The sequence below is a fragment of the Oryza glaberrima genome, chromosome 9 (assembly GCF_000147395.1).
Source record: "Oryza glaberrima chromosome 9, OglaRS2, whole genome shotgun sequence".
NCBI classification, from domain to species: Eukaryota; Viridiplantae; Streptophyta; class Magnoliopsida; order Poales; family Poaceae; genus Oryza; species Oryza glaberrima.
Window position 1 is genome coordinate 4,451,914 of NC_068334.1, and position 22,306 is coordinate 4,474,219.

Here is a 22,306-nt window from a genome sequence, read left to right on the forward strand (position 1 = left end):
GAGCTTACGTCCCCTCAAAAGTTTAAAATCCACTCTTTGAAGTATTGAATCTGGGACGAACCAATGTATTGAATCTTTGATTTTTCACTATAAACATTATCTACTATGAATATAAATATGATAATCTTAAGTTCATTTGCTGAATAATTATATCACAATCTTTAATTTTTTTTGAAAACATATTAAGAGATATATTATCCTCTAAGTCCAAAGAGCACAAGGGAATATTTGGATGAAGGTAACAGTAGATACATATGTGGAATGAATGATGAAGATGGACATTTTTCTTGATTGGTGAGCTATGCTAGGTCGTGTGATTATAGCCTCTTATTATCCCCCATCCATTTAATTACAAAATCTACCCCTCAATCTCTTCCCTCTTTCAACAATATGCCCCTCACATCTCCCACCAAAAATGGGATGCACTGAAATCAAAATGAAGAAGAAAATAGAAAAAGAATACCAAAAGAAAAAAAAAAAATCAAGAATCACAAGTATCAACAAATTTCAAGCAAGGGATCAGAAGAAACAAGAATGTCATCCATTCATGGGCGACCACCATTGATTTACTTGTTCCTCATCCTGCTCCCCCTACTCTCCGCCGTCCTCGGCGCGGCAGCGCCGGCCGTCTTGGTTGTGGACGCCGAGAGCGACCTCGTCATCGCCGCGCCGTCCGCCCGGGCGCGTTCGCCGTGGTCGCCGCGTGGCCGGTGCACGTCCGACTTGTGGTCAGCGGCCGGCGCCGGCGGCTCGTCCTCCTTCTCCTTTCTTGCGGCGAGCATTGCGATGGCGTCGGGCGCGACGGCGCTGTTGCTGCCGCTTGCGCCGCCGCCGCCCATGGCCCTCTCCTGCTCGACGAAGAGCAGCTGCACGATGGTGCGCAGCGGCATCCGGTCGTTGGAGATCGCCTGCGCCCGCACGTCCGGCGACAGCTTCCGGCAGTCGATCATCCGGCATAGCCGCTTCTTGTCCGCCTTGCTCAGCTCCGGGTGCTCCTGCATACGCCATTGTTGATCTTATCAGCTCGAATGATCAATTAATTTAGCTGGTATTTTGACGGTGTGATTGATTCTGTGACCTTGAGATAGGTGTCAATGGCGTGGTAGAGGCCGTCGTGGTCGTTGCGGGCGATGTCCGGCAAGCACTCGGCGAGGTCGACGAACTTGCCGACGGGGAAGTCGGCGTGGAGCGCGACGGCGCGGAGGTACTCGTCGAACGTCCTGGCCACCTTCTCCATGGCGGCGCTCATCCGCCGCCGCTCGTCGGGCGGCGCCGGCCGCTGGAACAGCGCCAGGAAGTGCTCGAGCACGGCCTCCGCGGCGCCGACGTCGTACGCCGGCGGGTCCGACGACGACGGCATCGGGACGAGCAGGTCCACCGCCCTCGCCTCGTCGAGCTGCGCCCCGGCCTGCCGGACCAGCTGCGCGCGCGTCGACGGCGACGCGCCGACGTAGCTCGCCACGCGGAGCAGCCGGAGCAGGAAGCGGCCGGTGACCGCGCCGGCGTCGCCGGGGATCATGGTGACGATGGTCTCCAGCACGCGACGCTGCTTCGCCGCCGCCGTCTCCAGCTCAGAGCTCTGGCCGTTGGCGGTGGCGGCGGCGGCGGCGTGGTTGAGCGGGTCAGGCAGGTGCTTGCAGGCGTAGACGTGGAGGGCCTCGCCGATGAGCGGCGGCGGGAGGAGGCGGGCGGCGCGGACGGTGGAGAGGAGGGAGCGGAAGACGTCGATGTCCAGCTCCGACACGTCCTCCGTCCACCAGTCCTTGGGCACTGACTGGTGGGCCTTCTTTGCGTACCCAGGCCTCGTGTAGGTGTACGACCACGTAACCTGCACAAATATTTACGCTCATTTATGAATTTTTCACAGAAATTTCGTCAAATACGAGCTAAATTCGGTTCATATCTCAAAAGAAATAAAACTGGGTTCGGCTGCTACGAATTAGGTCAGGCTCGATTTGTATTTAAAAACGATCTAATAAACTGTTATTTATACTTTTATCTGTTACTATATAAAAGTGGAATCATCCTCCTCTCTTCTACCTTAGCGCGCAGCGTCTAATGTTTTATTTCCTAATCATACTTATACTATATCCTTATTTATATGAGCGTGATTGCTACAATATAGGAACATATTACTAGAAAATGGTTGGTGTAGTGAATTTGTCGCCATTGCCACATCACTACTTTCTCTACAGTGCACAAAACCGGCTTGATGGTTACATGGTTTTAGGTTTTAAAATGTATGACAACGTTTTATTTTAAAATTTCATGGTGTTTAAAAAGCCAAATGAATTTTAATTTTTGGCAAAATTTGTGTAAATTTCACTTGTATTCATCTATAATCTGCGGTCATCAACCGTTTCCGCGCCAAAATCAAGAAAGAAACGGGAAAAAAAAAAACTTCAAATGGCTTTCAAAATCAAAATTTGGCGCGAAGGACAAAGCATCTACCTTGGAGGGGGGCGTGAGGATCTTCTCGACGATGGCGTCGACGCAGGGCTGGACGATGCGGCTCTCGGACCAGCCGGAGATCCGCCACGCGGCCGTGAGGGCGGCGATGGGGTCCTTCCAGCCCTGGAGGATGCACGAGTCGAAGAAGGAGTCGAGCTTGGCGACGAGGTTCCCCTTGGCCACCGCCTCCGTCATCCGGAGGAACCTCGCCGCCAGCGCCGCCGCCACGAAGTTTCCCGCGCCGATGTTGATGGAGATGCCGTAGCAGAACTTGGCGCACAGCTCGAACGCCTCCTCGCCGCCGGGGATGTCGTGCAGCGCCACCGGCACCGGCGCCGCGTCGACGCCGTCGACGCCGTCGTCATCGGAGCAGAGGCGCTGCAGGAGGCCGCACTTGAGGAGGAGGGGGAACTACAGGGTAAAAACACCTGAAATCAATCAACAGGTTGGACATTGGAAAACAGAAAAGATAAATACTCACCAAATTTTAATTTTCTGGCCTATTTGTTTGTATTTCTGTTCTTCATTTCCTTCAAATGGAATCCTCTAGTTATGTGCTAAAACCTTTGTTGTAAGTTTGTGATATTTTTTGGGACATGTGTATATTTTGAATTGGCAGCAAAACAATATTCAGTCTGAACTGTAGGCAATACAGATGCAGTTTTGCTATGATAAAGGCTTTGATAGTCTAATTGCTACCAGATTTATGTCCTTAAACTATGATTATTTGCTTTTAACTTCAGTTTACTCTGAAGTCTGAACTTCTGTTATGGTACTGAAATTGCTTACAGGGAATTGTTCTAGGTTTTAACCAGAAATTGATGCAAATAGGAAATGAAATTAGCAAGAGCACTTTAACTTTTGATTGTTCTCTTCTCTAAATAATTGCTTGCATACTTGATAATACGGATGGCAACCGGTGCCTTCTGTATCAGCATTTTCAGAGTGGGAACAGAATTTTAGCTGCAAGTAATTTTGAGAAAAGAAAGTACAACAATTCAGATTTACTCTGCATTCCGAGCAACTTAATCACAGATTGTCTTCATTTTCCAACCTAAAAGCAACATCCTTTTTATGAAAGCATAAATGCTGTAACACTTGTGTCCATGCAAAATAGTTTCTCCCAGTTTTGTTTTCTTTAATGTCAAAATGCACATAATTGAATCAGAAGCTTGGTCATGGAAAAATAAATCAGGAAGCCAGTTTTGTACATTTGTCCTATAATCTTTTCAAAATCATGAATCATGAGAGGATCTGAAGGAGGAGCATAGTCCAAACTGCAAAAATCTTAAATAACAGCTTAATCTTCAGTTTTATTTAAAAGAACTTCAATTTTACCACTTGTTCACTTTAGATCTTTTCCATTAAACTATTTCCATCAGTGGCATTCACGGGACTGAACTTAAAGAGAACTTTGCATTCTATTCCCGCAACTTTCCTAACCGGGATTTTGTGAAGTTCAGAAGAAGCTTTTGAGGCGTGGATCAGAAAAGGGCATAGCAAGCAATTTTTAATGCCTCATTTGATGCTTGTACCATGACAATCTTGGCAAAGCAGATCTTCAGGCCTATGAACCTAAACCAATGTCGGTTCGTCATTTCAGAAAGGATGACTAAACAAAGATAGAGTTGGTTTGAGGCCATCATTAGGCTTTGATGTGTGCTAATCATTGCGAGCCGCGACTTGGTAAAGTTGCCTTAGTTCACAACTTCACATCATCATTAGGCCTGTGACATTGCTTAAACAATGTAATGTAGCATTGGGGAACATGTGACATGTTAAACTATCAGAGAAAGATGGATCTGATTCAGCGCCTCCTATCATATTCTATGTTTCATATGTATGCCCAATGCTTAATAAATCAGTGATTCGCAAAGGTGGTGTGGCTATCAGATTTGAATACCTTGATAAGGGTGAAAATGGAGTTGATGGCCAAGAGTATCTTTTCAATCAACTTTGGCTTTCAGTATGGAACAAAATCTTTTCAGGGGAGATGCTCCTCAGATTGGATTAGGTGGCCAAGGTATTTTTGATTGACTATTGAATTCAAATACTGTTTTCTAGAAGAAAAGTCTGTGATCAATATGTATATCTTATATCATTAAAAGTTAAGGATAGGAAATTTCATCAGCACTGCGAGGAATATAGGAAATGGTTCAAAAGTGGTAATAAAGATAATTTTGCATCAATGAACAAAACCAGCACCTTATGTAGCTGATACTTTGTGTTGTTGACATGTATGATGAGATCAGCAGGTACGTCTGACAGTACAGACCTGTAGTGCAACAAAGTCAAAATAGTTACAAATATTCATTGAAACGACAAACGAAAATACGAATGCACGACATTTACCTGACAGCTTCTTCGGTGTAGAATGTGTCAGGCTTTGTCCCAAGCTTCATGTACTTCATGGTGAAGAACTTCTTGATATCCTGCAAAGGATGCTCTGGTTAATTGACTGAACTCATCACTATCTTAAGAAACAATATAACTGAATATTGCTGCAGGTTCAATGAACTACATCTGAGGTGAACATAAACAGTGACATTTTTCTTTACTGAAACTGAAACTGACAAAAACCTTGCTGGTTCTGTCTAATTTCCAGCAAAACAGAGCAAAATCACCAAGTTGGGTATTTCATCAAGAATTTCATAACATGGCATAAATTTCCAATAACTTGGTCGATCAATAATCCCAGAACAGAACTAGATAAACTGTTTTGATCTTTTATCTAGTATTTCCAGCAATAATCCCAGTCACCAAGCTAGCAAGCTGTTGGCTGGTTATTCTTCAGAACCATTGCTCGAACAGAACAAGCAAGTATTTGACAAAAAAACCAGAAAGTGCTCATGAAATTGCAGGAGCTTGATTCTAAGAAACATCAAAACCAGGGGCAAAAGCATGCCATCGAAACAATAATAGATTGGTAAAACATTTAAAACTCAAGAAAAGCTCCATCCAGGCAAAACAAATGCAATGTATGATGCTCAAGTGGATCCATACCTTGATGAATTAAAGAGAAACTCTGAAGCCTTAAGATCTGCCAGCTAAAAAGCTGAAGCTTAAGCTAATGGCAAATGTGAGGGGGACTAATAAGATGTGGCCCTTCTCTTCTCTTTAGAGAAAAGGCACAATCAGCCTTGCTAATATATATATATATATATATATATATATATATATATATAAACCTCCAAGGGAAGAGAGGAGCTTTCAGGACCACACCTTCAATTTTGTGAGTGTGTGTGTTCACTGTTCATAGCTACTAACTTTCTGTGAGCCCCATACTAGCTCTCTCTCTCTCTCTTTCTCTTTCTCTCTATGGCCTTTCACCTTCAGAGAGTATCCCTGATAAGAAAAAAGTGTACATATTATTGGTGTGTTTTTTGTATGCATTTCCTTGGTGTTATATGCAAGCATGACTTCACAATTAGGGTCACACATAGCACAAGCACTTGGGTGGAATTTTAGGGGTCCTGTTGATTTGATTAGGATCACTCTAGCTTAGCATAGCTAGGTCCTTTTTGTTGATGGTGTGTGTTGGTGTGACTTGTGCCCAAACCACACACACACTCATCATCCAATACAAAGACAGGGTGCTGGCCACATTAGTGACAAAGAAAATGTAGTAGAGTTGGATCTTGCCTCATTAGAGGCATCTTTTTTAAGGAAGCAATGAAGAAATCCAGGATAAGGTAATCAAAATTTTCCAAGGAAGAGCGGAGAATAAATAAGTAAATCCAAGATAACTTTTTAAACTTTTCTAGTGTAGGAATAATCCAAAAGAAGTGGATTTTTCTGCTAGTTTTGTGCTTGTGTGCCTAGCATTTTTCTTGAATGCCCAAAGCATCAAGGCATTAAGGAAGACATATGGGGCCTCCATGCAACTCATGTCCCTTGTATCCTCATCATGCACCAAACTCCAGCTTGTAGCATAAACATACTCTTCAGTTTTCAGAGAGAGGGAGAGAATCATAGAGAGAGAGGTGTGTGTGTGTGCCTCCAAAAAATAAAAGGTAAGGTAGGATAACAAACAAACAGTGGTGATTGCACTAATGCTCTGTGCTGCTTTCAGATGGAACAGTGCTCACCTCAAGCAGCAGCAGCAGCACAAGGCCCCATCATATAGGCATGACTTTGTTACTTGCTCTTCCTCTCCTTTTGCTGTTCTCCTTTTTCTGCACAAGATGTTGCCAACTTGGCCTCATCCCTCTGTCCATTTATGTAGGCTGGCCTCAGTGTTCAAATGCAGGCTTGCCATGATCAGCACCTATATATATTGAGTTTGATATATAATTGAGCACATGATATTGATGGACAAAATTCTTCTCTGGCTCTGTTTCTTTTAAAACAAAAATCCATATGTGAATAGTAGTTGCGAGTTTTCAGACTGCGACGCGCTTATTCGGTTTCCCATAATTCTGAATGAAACTCACTAGCTAAGTGGGATGTGGACTGAAGCATCAAGTGCAGCTAGCATGAAATGCACAGCATGTGCCAGATTCAATGAAGAGTGGGGGTTGGTGCCCTGGAAGAGAATTGCATGATGGAAAAGGACCATGCAACACAGGGATTTAATGTTTGCAGCTGGTGCCTTGCAAAATTAGTACAACTGGTATTCAATGTATTTATAGCTAATTGTTGATGAGCAAAGAAGTACAAAGAGAAAAACGTTTTCCATGAATGAAAAAGGAAATATATGCAAAAAAACACAAACACAAGAAAGGAGGTAGTTACTAGATGTGAGTGATATAAGTAAACATGATTGCACTTTTTGCAGTATGGGTGTGAAGTACAAATCCCCTTGATCATTTTTTTTATATATCTCAAAATGACCAAAAGAAAGCAGCATGTGCCTTGGATTGTGCCCATGCACAATAAAGGCTCCAATAAAAATAAAACAAACCACAACAATTTTTTTTAAAAAAAAAACATATATGATTCACTAGAAATTAGGATGGAAGAACTGAGAAATTCCCTTGTGACACAAGGCATCGAAAGAATGAACTGCAATAATAAAGCTTGATGCTCAGCATATATGCTTATACAGTTTAATGAATTTCTGAAGAAATCATCATGCATGGATCCATGCAAATGATGATCAGAGTCAGTAATCAGAGCCTCAAGAGGGAGAGAGAGAGAGAAATCACCTTGATAAGGAAGCTCTCATACATGCAGCTATCTGAGAGTTTAGCAATCTTTCTCCAGATGATCGATTCAGGGTTCTTGGAAACTCTTCCTTTGTCAAGATAGATAGATAGATAGAGAGAGAGAGAGAGAGAGAGAGAGAGTAGAAAGAAAGAGGTTGTTGTTGTTGAAGAAGAATGAGAGGAGGGTTAGGCCTCCATGAGTTGAGGAAGGTTATAAGAAGGGAAGAAAGAGGGGGGAAGATGACAATCAAGAGATATCCTCCTCCCTCCCTCAAATGCCTCTCCAGCTCCCAGATGTCCTATACAACAAAAGATTCTCTACTTATTGCTTATTGGCTCAAATCATCAGCTCTGTATTGTTAAGGAATGGTGGCAATGTAGCTGCACAGACCATGACCATGAGAGAGAGAGAGGCAGCAGGATCTTGTTGCCCCCACAACTCGGCGGAGGATTGTGTATTATTGCCGTCACTAGCTAGGAACTTAGGAAGGACCTCACCTCCCTATAGCTGAAAAATAAAGCAGCATGATGAGTTTGTAAGAAAACTGCAGGAAAAAGGTGGTGTGTTGAGGGTAGTGTTGGTCAGAATGGTTGGCTGATTTACTTTAATGTAGAAATTAATTGGTTAATATAGGATGTATCTCATAATAAAATAACACTTTATGTTGCTATATCTTGTAAATTAAACGGTTAATTTTGGTGGTCCATCTATATATTATGCATTAAGAAAACATGCATATGTACAACTCTGTATCTATATAAATTTTCAAATGGCTTGACTATGTAACCCATTGGATAAAAACTAACTAGCCAAAATTCAATTAAAAATTACATGATTTTTTGAGAGTGTATGTTCGACCCCAAACACAACTTAAGCTGTGTTTTTAGGTAAGGGTTGGGAACCCTCACCACCGATACGGAAAACGGAGCAATAGATTAGTATGTGATTAATTAATTATTAGCTTAAGAAAACTTCAAGAAATGGATTAATATGATTTTTTAAAGCAAATTTCTATAGAAAATTTTTACAAAACACACACCGTTTAGCAAATTGAGAAGCGTGCGAAGGTTGAGAACTTGGATTTAAGAACGCAGAACCATCCATATATGCACATGTGCACGTGTGCCCCTACAAACAATGGGTGGACCGCCATGGACAGGTGCCCGGGCATAGAGATGGGTAAAAGTGACCGACACAGAAAAACTGAACCAAACTAATCAAGATCGAAAACAAAATGATTGAGGCCGTAAAACTAAACTAAATTGACGGACACCAAAAAACTGAACCAAACTGATCGAGATCGAAAACAAAATGATTGAAGTTGTAAAACTAAACTTAATTGACCGACACCGAAATATGGCCAGACTCACCGGCACTAGCGAGCATACCAGTGGCCAATCATAATAGGTTTTGCTCAAACTCTAGAAAAGGCCCGCCCCATTGCATACAAATGTTGGGATTTTTAGAGGTAAGAGGCTTTTCTTTTATGAAATAGATAGAAAATATAACAACTAACTTATTTTTATGGCATTAGTTTTCAAGTCATTGATGGCACAATCTTTAGTACTTGATGGCATTGTATCGATGTTTTAAATCATGGTAATAAAGTTGTGCGCTGCATACCTGCACTCAGAGGTTTTCAACCTTGAAAAGCTAAACTGTTGAGAAATTAATATATGCATGTTATCACTGCCAGGGGCCAGGTCCACTTTAGGCACCACACTGCTACAGAACATTATCTTGTAACACAATCAAGTAACACATAAAGAACTATGCAAACACACATTATTTAAGATAGGTGTTACAGGAAAACACTATAGCTATTTTTTCTAATATGTTTTCATGCCAGCTTCAAATTCTAGCTAGCTTTGTACGTCTACATTATGACCTATTGATAAGACTCCTCCAACCTCTTCAAGCTGGGCATCTCTAGCTAGCTCCAAAAAAATTATGTGAGCTGCAGCTGCTGGAAAAATAGGGTTTGCTAGATATGAGATTTTGTTCACATTTTATTTATGAAATTAGAGCCTTAAATCAGTTTATTCTAGCCTTCAAACTCTTTGTTATACTCCCTCTATTTCTAAATGCATGATATTATTGACTTTTAGACATGCCATATAACTATTCATATATTGAAAAATTAGTGAAAATATGAAAAATATTAAATTGTTTGTTTACTTAGTTTTTGTGACATGTCACAGTATGGGAACAACGTTTCTTGTATAGAAGGGATAAGCAGCTTATTTCATAGTGTACTGGTTAACGAATATTGCTACATATCAGTATGGAGTAACATAGATACTTATTCATGTTATGATTATCTTAAAAATTAATGATAATTTTCTCTTAGTTTTTAGGGAAGTTTCTTTAATTAGTACCACTATATTTCTCTCTGTTGAGGCTAGTGACCACTGCTTTGCATGCCCTGCTGTAATAATGTTCTAACAGTTTTCTTAATGTTCTAAAAAAAGTTTTCTTAAAAAAAAGGTTGAAAAGTCACCAGCGTCGTACATTTTTAAAACCCAAGGTAGAATTAAGAAGATAGGAGTTGAAGCTTTACCAAAATGCCTTTAATACATATATAGGAGTATGGTGTAAAATTTATGCACTGTACTGTAACATACAGAAAAGCATCTTTTTCAATAGAATCATAATGTAAGATAATTTAGTTCACCACGGAAATAAATTTGCTAATCAAATATACACATTTTCCTATCACGGGCCGCTATATATATCACACACGACAATCACGACGTGAAACATTCCATTATGTGCGCCAAATTAGTTTATTATGATGGACCGTGCTAACTAGAAACTAGAGCACTCGATCGTAGCCTCCACTTTTCCTGTGCCACTGCATCCACAAACTTTTGAAGAGGTCACAAACACATCATTTGGCTGCTTGCTGAGCATTTTGCTTGGACAGATAGGGATGCACTACCTCCTAACTCATCAAATCATGCATACCACATCATCTCATCCCTTTCTCCACGGCAACACTCTAGAACAATCCGTTTTCATTGTACACAACAAAAGGCACTCAATATATTGTTCAGAAGAAAAGAAAAGTTTATGCGCTTTCTTGACATTTAAACTAGGTTACAAAGGCATCAAAACAAAATACAAGTCCTGAATGTTCACTATCAATGTTTCCAAGTAACCATTTCTTTTGGACTCTCCAACCTAACATTGGTCGAGATCACATATTGCGCCTTCTAAACAAACAAATATCTGGATCTCGAAACCACGATTATGGCACACTTATTATAGCCAATAAATCAAGGCAAAATTTACCCGAGGACATCTAAAATTTATGTAATTGGTTGAAGGATACCGTAAAATCGTGGCTCTGCTGAGGGACACCACAAAAATGGTGTAATTGGATATAAGACACCGGAAGCATTATTTTATAATATTTGAAAAAAGTGTGGAGAGAGAAACTTAAAATAGACAAGTTTGCTCCTACCTGCTCTTTCTCCACCTGGCCACGACTCAGTGGCGCGCTGCGCAGGGAGGCTGGCGCAAGCGTGGGAGCGCACCAAGATAGGGAGGCGGCAACGGCGAGTGGCGACGAGGAGGAAAGCGTGGCAGGCTCAGGATGGGGTGGAGATGGAGCTCCGATGCTCACCAGGCACAACGGAGGCGTGGACGGGGACGACAAAGACGGCGGTGGTCTTGCCGGTGCTCGGGGAGGTCCCAGTTGACGCCTAGCGGCGGCGGTGCTTGGGACAGAGCGCACGACGGCGGTGGGGAGGGCGTGGCATCCGAGCAGCGAGGTAAAGGGGGAGAGGTGGTCCTGGGCGCTGTTTATAAGCCGTCGGGGGAGAGGAGGAGCCGTGGAGGAGCTCGGCCGGTTGGTTCGCCAGCGGCCAAACAACAACCAATTAATTCGCACAATAGCCGTGATTCATGGGGGATTTATGGGCGAAACAATGTGGATGGGATGGGGAGCAACCCCCCCTCCCCCAACCTAATTCAGTGAAACGACTGGCGGTTGGGGGTGAATCTGCACCTCCTCCACCACCAAATCCGCCACCGGAGTAGCTTCTTCCTCTCCCCGACCCCAATGACTCCAACCAGCCGGCCACGTGATCATCAGCCTCGTTGATGCTGCCATTTTGTCCCCTACCCCGACCCCCAAACCCACTCCCTTTGTTGCTCTGTATCGAGCTGAAGCAGGAAGAAGAACAGCGTGCAGGGTACATTTGTACTTTGCACGATTTCTCTCTCTCTCTCCATTTGCATCAAATATAATAAAATGATGGGAAATTTTGCTATAGGACACTTGTTATGTGTGGTTTTAGTCCTAGGACACTGTCCAAACTCACTTTTGGGGGAAAACACTACATAAACGTGGTAATTTGCTAGTAGACACCGCGCCGATTAAAATAATACTTTCCGGTTGGGGAGGGGAGAGAAATCGCGTGAAATGTCAATAATGCCCTTGGGCCCACATGTCAGCTCTATCTCCTATCTCTCTTCTCATCTCTCTCTATATTCTCTCTCCTCATCTATCTCAGAGGCGCACGGGGCGGCGTCGGTCGCGGCGGAGATGGCGAGGACGGCGTCCGGCGGAGTGGCAGCGTCGGCCGAGTGGAGTGGCAACGGTGGCGAGTGAGCGCGCGGCAGGCGGCAGCTAGCGCCGTGCGAGCGAGCGCAGCGTAGGCGGTAGCTAGTGGCGGCGAGCGAGCGCGTGGCAGGAGCCGCGGTAGCGGGCAGCTAGCGAGAGCGGCGCGCACCCCATGGCGACGCAAGCTCCTACCTTGCCTGCCGCCGCGTCCTGGAGTGGCTCCGTCCTCCCCCTCCTCCGTGGCCACCCCCATGTCCGCGCACCCCGTCTCCCTCCGCCCTCGCCGCGGGCTGCTGCGTGCGGAGGGCAGTCGGCAGCGGCGGAGGTGGTTGAGCAGTCGGTGAACACCATCCGGTTCTTCTCCGTGGACACCGTGGACGCAAGCTCCCACCTCGCCGCGCACCCCATCTCCCTGCGCCCTCGCCGTGTACCCCATCTCCCTTCGCCCTCGCCGTGTACCCCATCTCCCTTCGCCCTCGCCGCGCACCCCGTCTCCCTCACCGCGACATCCGCCCTCGCCAAGCACCCCGTCTCCCTCGCTGCGGCATCCGCCACCTCGCCGACGACCGTCCCGTCCTCGCCTTCACCACCCGGCGCGCCGCAAGGATCGTGTCACGCAGGATGACCCGGTCACCCTGCTCAGCGGGAGGAAGAAGAAGAAGGGAGAAAGAAAAGTGAGGAAGATAGATGGAGTGCTGACAAGTGGGCCCAAGGGAACTTTTGATATTTCACGCGATTTCCCTCTCCTATCCAACCGGAAATTATTATTTTAATCGGCACGGTGTCCACTGGTAAATTACCATGTTTATGGAGTGTTTTCCTCCAAAAATGAGTTTGGGCAGTGTCCTAGGGCTAAAACCACACATAAGAAGTGTCATGTAGCAAAATTTGCCTAAAATGATACCTCCAGTGTCCAGCAACCAATTACATCAATTTTATGGTGTCCCTTAGCAGTGACACGATTTTGCGTGTCCTTCAACCAATTACATAAATTTTAGATGCTATGTAGCAAATTTTATCATAAATCAAGGTAGCCCAGCCAGCAACCTGTAATAACTTTGGGCTTATGGTCAAACCACGTGTCATCTCAGTTGTTCATCGATCATAATTTACCATCGAACTTCTCACGTAATTATCGACCTTTTATTTACCATCCAAATTAATTGGGGCCTATAATGAAGAGAAAAAATTGCAATAGTCTATCCTTCGTTATCTTTTTTTTTAACTCCATTCTCTTGTCCTTTTGACACACAGGTGATGTCCTTATCCTTGCATATATGCCACCACTGGGTTCCCTTAATAGTTTTAGGCAATATTTTATATTCCCTCTGATCAGTTCCAACCAAAACCAGGCAATGCATCACGAAGTGAGTGTAACTCAACTGTTTAGGTTCTTTGTGGAGAAACTAGACCACCCAGATTTAAATCCTAAATTTAATACATGTGCTCGCATTTACGGCTAACTATTCTTTCAGTAATAGGCGACGTATCTGTCGACAACGAGGCACACATGGTGACTTCGTCAATCTCAAGATATGCCGGCCCAGTCCTCCAAAGGTACTCATAAGGGTTTGGATGTGCGTGTGTGCTTTCATAGAGATGAGTGTGTATGCGTTGTGGGCGCCTGTTTCTTAAGAAAAAAACACTAGGCGATGTGCATCTTGCATGTTTATCATCGGTTTGGTTGTTCCGGGACGATATACACCAGAGATTGTCTAACCATATATATGAATGATTGAGAACTCTAGATAAAGCTTTGGTATAGCACCAAATCTTCTTTTGCAAAGTGAGCGTAGCTCAACTAGTTAGGTTTCTTGTGGTGGAACCAGTCCACCCGAGTTCAAATCCTATATTTAGCACGGGTGCTCGTATTTATGGTTAATTATTCTTTCAGTGGTAGGCGACGTACCTATTGTCAGCAAGACGCCCATGATAATTTCGTCAGTCTCAAGATATGCCGGTCCAGTTTTTCGGAGGTGCTCATAGTGTGTTTCCATAAAAAAGATCTTTGTTACGACAAGGCCCTAAATGGGCTAGTGGGCTACGTACTACAGTTAATTGTGAATTTCATATACCATTCGCAAAAAAAAACTATGATTTTGGTCATTATTTTGTGAAACCTAAAGGGATTGCGCTATCTTTATTTTGTGAAGTTACAATGTAGTTACAGTTTAGTTACAATATAATTATTATATTTGAACACTAAAAAACTTGCGACAAGTAGCATTTACTTTTAGGCCATATAAAGAGAAGCTAGTGAACATGGATGCAAATTGCGTCTATATATATTCGGGTCCATCAAATTTGGACAGGAGAGGATTGGCAAAATAATCCACAGGAACAAGCATATATTCTTGCTAATAGTTCGTGTGAACTTGCTGCATCCGAGACAAGAATTGCGAAAACTGAAATGATCAATGCATATACCTTGCCGGCAAGGCAACTATACATCTTCTTAATGTCACTAGTAACCATGATGTGCATTGATATTCATCATGCAGAAACGTTCTATTTGTTGACAATTACATCCTTGATTTGAAAATGGTTCTCTTTCATCTAATGTGAGATGCACGTTCAGATGCAGGCCAATGAGATCTTACTATGGTCTGCTGGGTGCACGTCCAGTCACGGAGTGATGACTCAACCATGTGGGCTAGTAGTAGTGGTGAGAGTTCAAGTTTCAACTTCAACATCGACTGAGGTTGACTGGTTTAATTTGTATCAATCACATTTTTTTTACAACATGGAAATTTCACAATCAATGCAAAAAGGGATGACCTTATTATTCATTTACTTTTTCGCGGTTGCCCCACCTATACTCATAGTCTCGATCCCGGTCTTCAAGTAGCTAGAAGGGTTAATTTAGAGGTTGGACTGCATTTAGCACTTGAGTTTATGAGTAATTTTACGGTTATTGAGGAGGTACTATGAGGTACCAAAAATTTAGTATAAAATTTAGCATGGTACCTCGTATTACCTAGATACCAAATTTACAGTAGAAAAAGTGGTACCTCATGGTATCTACTCCAGGACCGTAAAATTGCTCTTGATTTTATATGTTAGAGAACTCTTAATTAGGTAGGCATGTGGTACCATCCATGACGTCGATTTATGAGTCTGCAAAGATCTTTGTAAGTATGAAGTCATCCTAACAGATCCTATCTCTCAATAAAGCTTTTCCCGACACATAATTTGTCAGTATACGAGGTCTTTGCTAGCAGATTATTTGTAGTTAAGAAATTTGGGGAATGGTGCAGTGACACTTTTCTGGATCACAATTCAGATCCATCCATCTTGGCATCAACATCCTCAAATAACACGTTTTCATCCTAGAGAAAAATAGAAGGATACCCACTCTTAGCACATGATTGTGTATTTAATACCGACAAGTATGCCATGTCAATAGTGATTAATTTTCACATGGATCTTCTTGCGATACTACCGAGAGTGCCTTATAAATTAAAACCGCTTGTGAAAATTATGATTGTTAGTGCAGATTCCTACGAGAACCACATGTGCAAATAGCGTAATTTAATTTTTATAGGCGGTTCTTTAAAAAATTGCCTCTAAAAATGAAAACAAAACCAATTTATTTATAAAATATGACTTTTTCAAGACGGATGATGATAAACTTTATATGAAAATTATACCCCTTACAAGCTAGATCAAGTACAACTGTAGTTGAATGTTCTCTTTATTTCAGGTCATTTAGCGGCTCAAATATTCGTTACAAATTCTCTGATCTATTAAAAAACCGAAATTTTGAAATTTCCAAACGTCCTCAGATGAATATATGCTCTATAAAAAAATTATAGAGTTACGTGAGATCTATAACTTTGTAGATAGTTGCTGATATTTTTATTTTAAAGCATTTAAAGTATCAAGTAGGCATTACAAATTTCAGAGATATGATGTTAAAAGAATAGCATCTAGTCAAGGAGTGGAACCGCCCATGGAAATCGCTGATTTCTACAGGCCTTATGTGATGTTACAAGTGAATCAATCAACGCATGTCTAAATGGGTTATCGACTACCTAGGGAAAATAGTTTTCTTAGTAGTGTTTTCCGTTGCATCATTAATTATTTATTGTAGCAGTCTAAGGCTGTATTTGGTATTGAGGTGGATTACAATAATATTGTTTGATGCAACTACTTTAAATATTTTGTTTTGCGGGTAACAACTTTCATTTTAACCTATAAATCGTAATTAATGACAATATTATTGTATTCTGAAAAATATGGGATAGAGATAGACATCATAATTAGATAAAATATTTTATCTAACATTAATTTAATTTTTTTAAAAATAACAATTACAACTTTGAATTTCTAAATAAGCATAACACATAGCAACGCCACCCAAATCCCACTTAGTGTAATTAATGACATTTCTCTCTTTTCTCATTAAGCCACATCACCTCAATTATTTCTAACCTTTGGAGTGATTGATCTACGGTTCAAATTATCTTCCTCCTTTTTCTTCTCTCATGATGTCATATCACCTAAGTTTTCTCTTTAGATGATTAATCTATATTATCTCATTTCTTTTCCTTCTCTCATTAATTGAGCCACATTATCTTAATTTTGCTTTTAAGTGATTAATCTATATATAATTTAGATTGTTATAGACCACACCATCTTAATTGTTTATATTTTTTTGGTTTAATAGTAGATAAAAGATGAGAATTATATAAAATATAAAAAGTTATGTCATCTAGCTATCTTATATGTTATTTCTCCTATTATCATTAAAAAAACTCCCACAACAATGCTTGGGATTTCATCTTGTTGAGCATAAATCTAAGGCTCTTGATATAAATTTTGTAGTAGTTTCATATGAAACAATTGGAGAAAAAAAACAATGTACCACATTAGCCTAAATTTACACTTCCTCCATTCCAAAATATATGGCGTTACTATTTTTTTTCAATGTTTCATAATTCAAGGCGAGCATGCATACATACATGTAATTAACTAGCACCACTCTCTCCCTTGAGTTTATTTTATTTTTAAATCCTCCATCCTCAAGATCTTAAATCACATTGGGTGCATACATTGTATTTGTTGAGGTGACAAATGAGGTGGTGATAATAATTCTTTTTTGGTTTTTGCGTTAGTGTTAGTTGTGTCTTAAATTTTGGGATGGAGGGAGGAAGAATATCTTCTGCAGAGCATTTCAAGTGACTCAGGCCCAACCCACCACCTTAATAGGTAACTCTAATGTAGACCATGTGTGCTGGTGACAATGTGCCTGATCAAAGTTAGGTATTTATGTCATATACAGGTACATAGACACACTTCCAGCTAATGAAACAACCATCCACAGAAGGCAAGTTCTCTTCCAAGTGTCAAGGATGTTAACTTGCCAAAGAAGCTCCCCTCTCATAGGAAACTAGGAAAGTGATCATGATCATACACCACCACCTCTCACAAAAGTTGCAAATGTGCCTTCTGCAACCAGCTAGTATGCAGTTCCAAGGATCAAGCAAGCATGCATGGACAGGGCATCCTATCACCATGGAACCATGGCCAAAAAGAAAGAGTGGCTATGATTGATTCCCTATACCAGGAACTGCCCCATGCAAGGGAAGAGAAGAAGCTTAATTCAAGCCAGCAGATCATGCAAGCTGCAGATTCATCTGCAGTGGTACTAGTGCTCACCTTTCACAGCTATGGTGGGAGACATCACTGCCCCCACCCCATCAGCTGATCAGCTCCACCACCAACACCACTACCACTACTTCTGCAGAACCAAATGGGCAGGGATATTCCATGTCACCTTCCACATCTCCAGGGGGCTCTCGTCTAGCTCCCCGATCGCGTTGTCGGCGACACCAAGAGGCGTAGGCCAAACAACAGCGACAACGATATGGCATTGCAGATTCCTCTTGTTTGATGTTGTCCCCTCTATGCTAGCTAGGTAGCCAGCCCTTTCCTCTACCTCCACTCTCTTATTCCCACACTTCCGCTTACACTTGATGTGTAGCAGGAAAGGAGGCTCCAATGGTCGTTGCCGATATCTTGTCCTAGGTTGAAAAGGGATTTTTCGGGTTCTAGGGTTGGACTTAGACCAATGTTGGTCATGATGTATTGATGATGGGTAATATAAGCTGCCGATCAGATTAGTTTTGACCTTGAGAAAATAACAAAAACTTGTGATAGGTGACTAACTTTAGATTTCAATGCAGGAATACATATGTAAAACTTGAAGGTGATGAGCCAAAGTATAAAGGCTGCAAAATTTGTCAAAGATGAAAGTGGTGAATTTCCACGCAGACTGATGGATCTGATCAATACTTATTGTGTACAAAATGCTTATGCAACAGAAGTAGTAGTTCTTTTAGAAATTTTCCTCGCTAAACATGTATAAGCATTTTTACCAACATGTGCATGGAGAAATTATCTTCTATGGTCCATTCCTCTATTATCTTCCATTGTGAAATTATCTTCCATTGTAGCCTAAAGCCGATGCGCAGATACATGCATGGTCATTTCTTGACACATAGAGACACAAAAAGAACAAATTCCTTGGAAAAAAATATTTTTCTTTTGCACCGGGAACGGGCCAGAGGTCCAGGGCACACAAGAAATATTCCTGTGCAAATGCACAGGTTAAATCAACAATTAATGTACCTAATCCTTTTTTTTCACCCAGCTTTTTCTGAAGCCATTTGCTGTGTGGTTGTGCACTTTGGAGGCCCATATGCAGTACATGTTTGTCGCTGTCTTTAGGGACACTTGCAGAAAGCTTTTGTGTACGATGGTAAGAGATAGTGGAACTTGCTTCAGACAGTGAGAAACGATATGCTCCCTGATTGGGCTTACAAGCTGTATACAAGCTTGTGCTGTCGATCAATCAATGGAATCTGGAATTTTTTTTATTTTTTTCCCCTCAATTGCTTTGCTTTTATACCTTGCATTTGGTGTTATATGTATGGTTTGATCTCCTCTATTCCTCTTGTCTCTGAGCATTTTGTGTCATGCATTGTTTTCAGAAAAATATGTGATCAGGAAACGGACAAGAGCTGAGCATTGCACGGGTTTGTTGGCGTTTTTTTGACCTACTGGTTAGGTCCAGGTAGTGTGTGACCTTTGATGTTTTCTTCACTTTATAATATGCATATGAATATTGAAGGTTGCTTAGGGCATGAGCAATAGATGCTACTCTTTAGAGTGGCCTTAATGTGCTATGTGGGCTCAAGCCACACATAGGTCACACCACCCATAATGAAGGTTGCTCTAAATACTTGTGTTTCAGCTCCTAATTGTAAATGTATCAGCTCTTGTGATATTTCTTATTATCTAATCAATTGAAACCTTTATATTTTAGACCTAAAAACTAAAAACAATGTATGTATCACTGGTGGAGAAACCATCTTTCGTCGGTCAGCCGAATTCCATAATAGTCCCAGTTGCAACAAAAACCGGGACTAAAGATGATCTTTAGTCCCGGTTAAAAAGGGTAACGGGCATATTTGATCTTTAGTCCCGGTTGGTAACACCAACCGGGACTAAAGATCATCTTTAGTCTCGGTTCAAATGCTGTCAGAGCTTGTCAGGTCCCCCCGGTATCATTAGTCCCGGTTTTTAACACCAACCGGGACTAAAGATTGTAACTTTAGTCCCGGTTGGTGTTACCAACCGGGAGTAAAGATCCCGGCGATCTTTAGCCCCGGTTGTTAACACCAACCGGGACTAAAGTCCCACCCCTTTATATATGTCTTCTTCCTCCTCCAGCCCGAGCAAGCTTCAAAATTTCTTCAAAAAAGAGGGGAGGTCATGCCAAAATTTGTAGTGAATTTATTTTGGTGATTATATACAAATCGGAGGTGCCTAAAAGGTTAGCAACTTCATCCTCCAATGTTTTTTTTTGTCATATTACATTTGGAGCTATGTTTTGCACACTTTTTTTGTCTCCAAAAATTTGTTGTAAGTTGATGATAGAGAAAATGTATGTGGGGAAGAAAGAATATATATAAATTTAGTTTATTTGCTAAAGAAGGTTTTATAAAATAGTTGAGAAGAAAAATATAGTGAAAGTTAATCTTAAATAATAGAAAACAAACTAAAATGAAAATTAAAAGAAGTACAACATATTAATATTAGTTTAAAACTTTAGAAATAGTAAATAAGAATTATTTGGTGGAATATTTTATAATTTTTGTATGAATAATGATATGTCATTATTGTATGACTCTTGAAAGAGCTTGTAATTATTTTATCATTATTATATGACTGTCATTATTGTATGACTGTCATTATTGTACGAATAATTATTTGTGTACGATTTTTTTTCATTTCATGTAGATGGATCGGCAATGGATGTACGCTGACCGGCGGTCCAAAGAGTTTATTGACGACGTGCATTATTTTTTGAGAGTGGCCGAAGCTAACAGGCATAAGGGTTTTATTTGTTGTCCATGCAATAAGTGTAAGAATCAGGAGTATTCTGCATCCAGGACTATTCATTTCCACTTGTTTGAGTCGGAGTTCATGCCAAGCTATAACTGTTGGACATCCCACAGAGAGCAAGGGGTTGAAATGGAAGAAGATGAAGTGGAAGACGACAATATTCCGGACTTTGCTCAGTACGCTGGATTTGAAGGAAATCAAACGGGCGAGAAGGAAAGGGATGCTGATGGTAACAACATTGCGGATGATCTTGGTCAGATGTTGCAGGACGCCAAGGAGGACTGCGAAAGTAAAAAGGGGGCCCATAAATTGAACAAGATGTTAGAGGACCACAGAACGTCGTTGTACCCAGGTTGCGAGCAGGGGCACAAAAAGTTGGATACCACTCTGGAGTTCTTGCAATGGAAGGCAAAAAATGGTGTTAGTGACAAGGCATTTGGTGATTTATTGAAACTCGTCAAGAACATTCTTCCGGAGAGAAACAAATTGTCCGAGACAACGTACGAGGCTAAGAAGATAGTCTGCCCTCTAGTACTAGAAGTTTAGAACATTCACGCATGTCCGAATGATTGTATCCTATATCGCGGTGAGGAGTACGAGAACCTAGAAGCATGCCCTGTTTGTAAAGCACAACAATACAAGATTAGACGAGATGATACAGGAGAAGTTGACGGGCAACTAACGAAGAAGAGAATTCCTGCGAGGTGATGTGGTATTTCCCTATAATACCACGGCTAAGGCGTTTGTTCAGGAACAAGGGGAATGCTAGAATGATGCGTTGGCACGCTGAAGAGCGTCAACAGGACGGGATGCTGAGATACCCCGCCGATGGTTCGCAGTGGCGAAACATCGACAGAAAATTTAAAGACTTTGGAAAGGACGCACGTAACATACAGTTTGGTTTAAGTACGGATGGCATGAATCCTTTTAGAGAGATGAGCAGTGGCCATAGCACTTGGCCCGTTACGATGTGTATCTACAACCTCCCCCCTTGGCTATGCATGAAGAGGAAGTATATAATGATGCCGATTATTATTCAAGGCCCCAAGCAACCTGGTAACAACATCGATGTGTACCTAAGACAACTGGTCGAAGATCTTAAACTGTTGTGGAAGAAGGAAGGTGTCCCCGTGTGGGACGAGGACAAACAGGAGGAGTTTAACCTACGAGCGCTGCTGTTCGTAACCATCAATGATTGGCCTGCACTTAGCAACCTATCCGGGAAGTCCAACAAGGGGTACAAGGCTTGCACTCACTATATGGATGAAACAGAAAGTACGTATCTTAAGCACTGTAGGAAGGTTGTGTACATGGGTCATCGTCGATTCCTTGCAGCAAACCACCCGGTATGGAAGAAAGGCAAGCACTTTGAACAAACGTGGACCACCGTACGAAGCCAAAACATTGCCGCGGTAAAACAGTGTTTGCTATGGTGAAAGATCTTAAAGTAGTGTTTGGAAAGGGGCCTAGCAGCCAGCCTATAGAGAGCGAAGATGGTTACGCGGCGATGTGGAAAAAAAAACTCCATATTTTGGGAGTTACCCTATTGGGAATTCTTGGACGTCCGCCACGCAATCGACGTGATGCACCTCACTAAGAACCTTTGCCTAAACCTTCTTGGCTTCCTAGGTGTATATGGAAAGTCGAAAGATACACTGGAAGCACGTAATGATCTGAAGCATATGGAACAACGCGGCGACCTTCACCCGGAACCAAAGGAGAAAG

At 41.9% G+C, this 22,306-nt stretch overlaps 1 protein-coding gene across 3 annotated transcripts; it reads right to left on the minus strand.

The window, feature by feature from the left end:
- Positions 1 to 200: 200 nt before the first annotated feature.
- Positions 201 to 8,067, minus strand: LOC127785395 (BTB/POZ domain-containing protein At5g47800-like). Of its 3 annotated transcripts, XM_052312831.1 has the most exons (7): positions 7,599 to 8,066; positions 6,540 to 6,718; positions 4,804 to 4,883; positions 4,657 to 4,726; positions 2,452 to 2,862; positions 1,079 to 1,828; positions 201 to 995 (listed from the first exon to the last, which is right to left on the minus strand). In XM_052312831.1, exons 3-7 carry the CDS (start codon positions 4,860 to 4,862, stop codon positions 567 to 569), a joined length of 1,719 nt encoding a protein of 572 aa, XP_052168791.1. In that variant the 5' UTR covers positions 4,863 to 4,883; positions 6,540 to 6,718; positions 7,599 to 8,066; the 3' UTR covers positions 201 to 566. The 3 variants fall into 3 exon arrangements, with proteins under 3 accessions (XP_052168791.1, XP_052168790.1, XP_052168792.1); XM_052312830.1 differs by lacking the exon at positions 6,540 to 6,718 and having other exon boundaries at positions 7,599 to 8,067; XM_052312832.1 differs by lacking the exons at positions 6,540 to 6,718; positions 7,599 to 8,066 and adding an exon at positions 5,455 to 5,580.
- Positions 8,068 to 22,306: the final 14,239 nt, after the last annotated feature.